At 38.8% G+C, this 2,550-nt stretch overlaps 1 protein-coding gene across 1 annotated transcript; it reads right to left on the minus strand.

The window, feature by feature from the left end:
- Positions 1–751: 751 nt before the first annotated feature.
- On the minus strand, positions 752–1,854 carry LOC105563355 (myb/SANT-like DNA-binding domain-containing protein 4; the record flags this gene model as incomplete). Its single annotated transcript, XM_012014883.1, has 3 exons — positions 752–866; positions 1,086–1,319; positions 1,410–1,854. Coding segments are annotated over 3 exons (794 nt in total), but the record flags the coding sequence as incomplete, so codon positions are not given.
- Positions 1,855–2,550: the final 696 nt, after the last annotated feature.

Genomic DNA, 2,550 nt, shown 5'->3' on the forward strand with positions numbered 1-2,550 from the left:
GGAGCCCCCCCCCCCCGCAGGGAGGCGGAACATACTGTCTCCACGCATGTACTTCCGCCGTTGTACTGTTCCACATTTGCGACTTTCCACGTGAAGCGAGATCCACTGCACACCTCGGACATAGTTTGGGTAGGGTTATATTTTAACGAGGTGGAGCTCCCCCGTAGGGGGGGCGGAACATACTGTCTCCATGCATGTATTTCCATGACGTACGACAGATGGAGATGGGAGGAGAGATATAAGATTTAGTGTCCATCATTTTTTTCGAAAACTATTACTCGCACAGTAAAAATGAATAGAACATAAAATGTATATTTCAAAGAGATCTACAACTTTTGTTTAAAACATTTTTCAAAATTTTAAATATTTGTGTCTGAAAATTACATATAATTGGTCGACATTGTTTTTTTAATAACTTTTTAACACACAACGTCCGCAGGCTAAAATCTTTTGCAGGTCACTCAGGTGGGTGACCTCTACAATATATGTCAAGCCCAAGGTTATTGGAGGTGGGTGTCCTAATCTAAATAATTACCCTTAGTTTAACCCAATCTACCACTATTTTCAAGTTGGCTACTTTTGCATCAGACACCCTGTATATTTAATTTTACCTTCATACATTCCATATAAATTTTTATAACATATATTTTTGTATATTCTATATAAATGTATAACATATCTTTATATATTCTATAACCTTTATAACATGTTATATTTTATTCTATAAATATGTTTATACATTGTTTCTTACAATCTCTGTAACTGTAGCTTCTTTATCTCTAGCTCGACTAATAAGAGTTCGGTATTCAGCTTGTGAGTCTCTGCTCTCATTTCTATTTCCTGTTGCAAGAATTGTTGTTGCAGCTCTAGGACATTTTTTTCAGTGAAGCAGTTTCTGTCTGTAGTGCTGTGTTGTTGCTTATGGTTCTAGTTGTACTTATTTTTTCTGCTTTTTTCTATGAAGGAACTTATCCGATAGTGGTGCTAAAGACATGAAAGTAAATATAACGTTTGTTGTAATAAAGATCCAGATTATAGCCAGAGCAATCCATTTCTCTTTGTATACAATATCAGGGCTTTTATACCTTTTTGTTCACTGGTAATAGTGTTTACATCAGGTGGAGGACTAGAAACATGCATACTCCTGCCTGCTTCGTTATCACCGGTGTCCTCAAACTCATCATTAGAATTATAAATATTGCATTCAGGTCCCAATGTCTCAGTAATATTTTGCCTGACGTCAGGATCATGAATATATTGGTGGCTGTCTTCATTCTCTTTATTCTCTTCATTCTCGTCAACGGTATTGTCTGCAACAGCTGCAACAAACATTAAAATTTGAACAATGTATCAAATACTAATATGTATTCAGCTTATCAGTACACAATATAATTACAATAAATACGTACCTCCAAAATTATCACTATCGTGTCTACTTGGCAAACCCAACATTCCAAGCTCAGATATCGATAGTAATTTCTCCTCATGACCTTCTAAACCTGAACACGGATTACTTCCACCTCCCGTTTTCTTCTGTTCTCCAGTCAATCGAGCACATTTCTTCCTTAAATCTTTTTTAAGATTTTCGTATTTCGCTCGAATTGACTTGGTGTTTCGAGGAAAATTTCCAGATTGAGCATTAAACTGTGATGTTCTTTCCTCCCATGCTGTATCTTTGTCTTTCCATGTAGTAGCATCAGTACGCTTATTTTCTATTACATTTTTACGTCGCAATACCAAGTCTACTAGAATATTCACTTCACTTTTTGTAAAATTTGCACTTCTTTTGTCCCTATTGACTACTTTTTTTCTGTCATTATATCGAATCTTATAACCTAGATATAATACTATAACCTAGAAATTAAAGAAAAGTCTTACTGAAAATATGAATTCAGATTCACAAAAACGCCTATCGCACATTATTAAAACCTTACAACTTACAAAACAATAAACCTGAAAAAGATTTCCAATTTGTATTTTTATACAACGTGAAGTTAACTGATGGTCAAAATTTACAGCGTTGTCACGTCTTCAACTTACATGCGCAGATATTATCTAACCTCAAGATGTAACGAGGACAGCCGGGGAGGCGCGGCCGGTAGTGAGAAAAAACCGAAATTCCGGGAGCAAGAGAGAAAGAAATAGAGGCGCGGCTGTTAGAGAGAGACGGCGCTACCAGCTATGGCTGGAAAATCGATAACGCGCGGTTGCCGCGTCGGCGACAACGCCGCGCCTGCCCCCGCCGCCTCGCCCCGCGCGCCGCCGTCCGGGGGGTATAAAAGCCCCTCCGGAGCAGGCGCTTTTAACTCAGTCGACGCTTGGTGCTCCGACCGTCGACACCGGGCAGTGGGTACCTCCGCTGCAGGTATAAGCCGGAGTGAATGGGTGCTCCTGTCTCCGGCTATACAGGGTGATTCAGAACAACCACTTGTCCTTAAAATGTCGTATTCTAAACTTAATTCTGAAATGATTTTTCCTCTTGCAAAATTTTCTCCGAAGCTTAGTTTTTGAATTATAAAGAGGAAAAGATATCGAATGACGGACCAGATA

Source organism: Vollenhovia emeryi, unplaced genomic scaffold, assembly GCF_000949405.1.
Source record: "Vollenhovia emeryi isolate VEMERY1.0 unplaced genomic scaffold, V.emery_V1.0 DF944429.1, whole genome shotgun sequence".
Taxonomy (NCBI): domain Eukaryota; kingdom Metazoa; phylum Arthropoda; class Insecta; order Hymenoptera; family Formicidae; genus Vollenhovia; species Vollenhovia emeryi.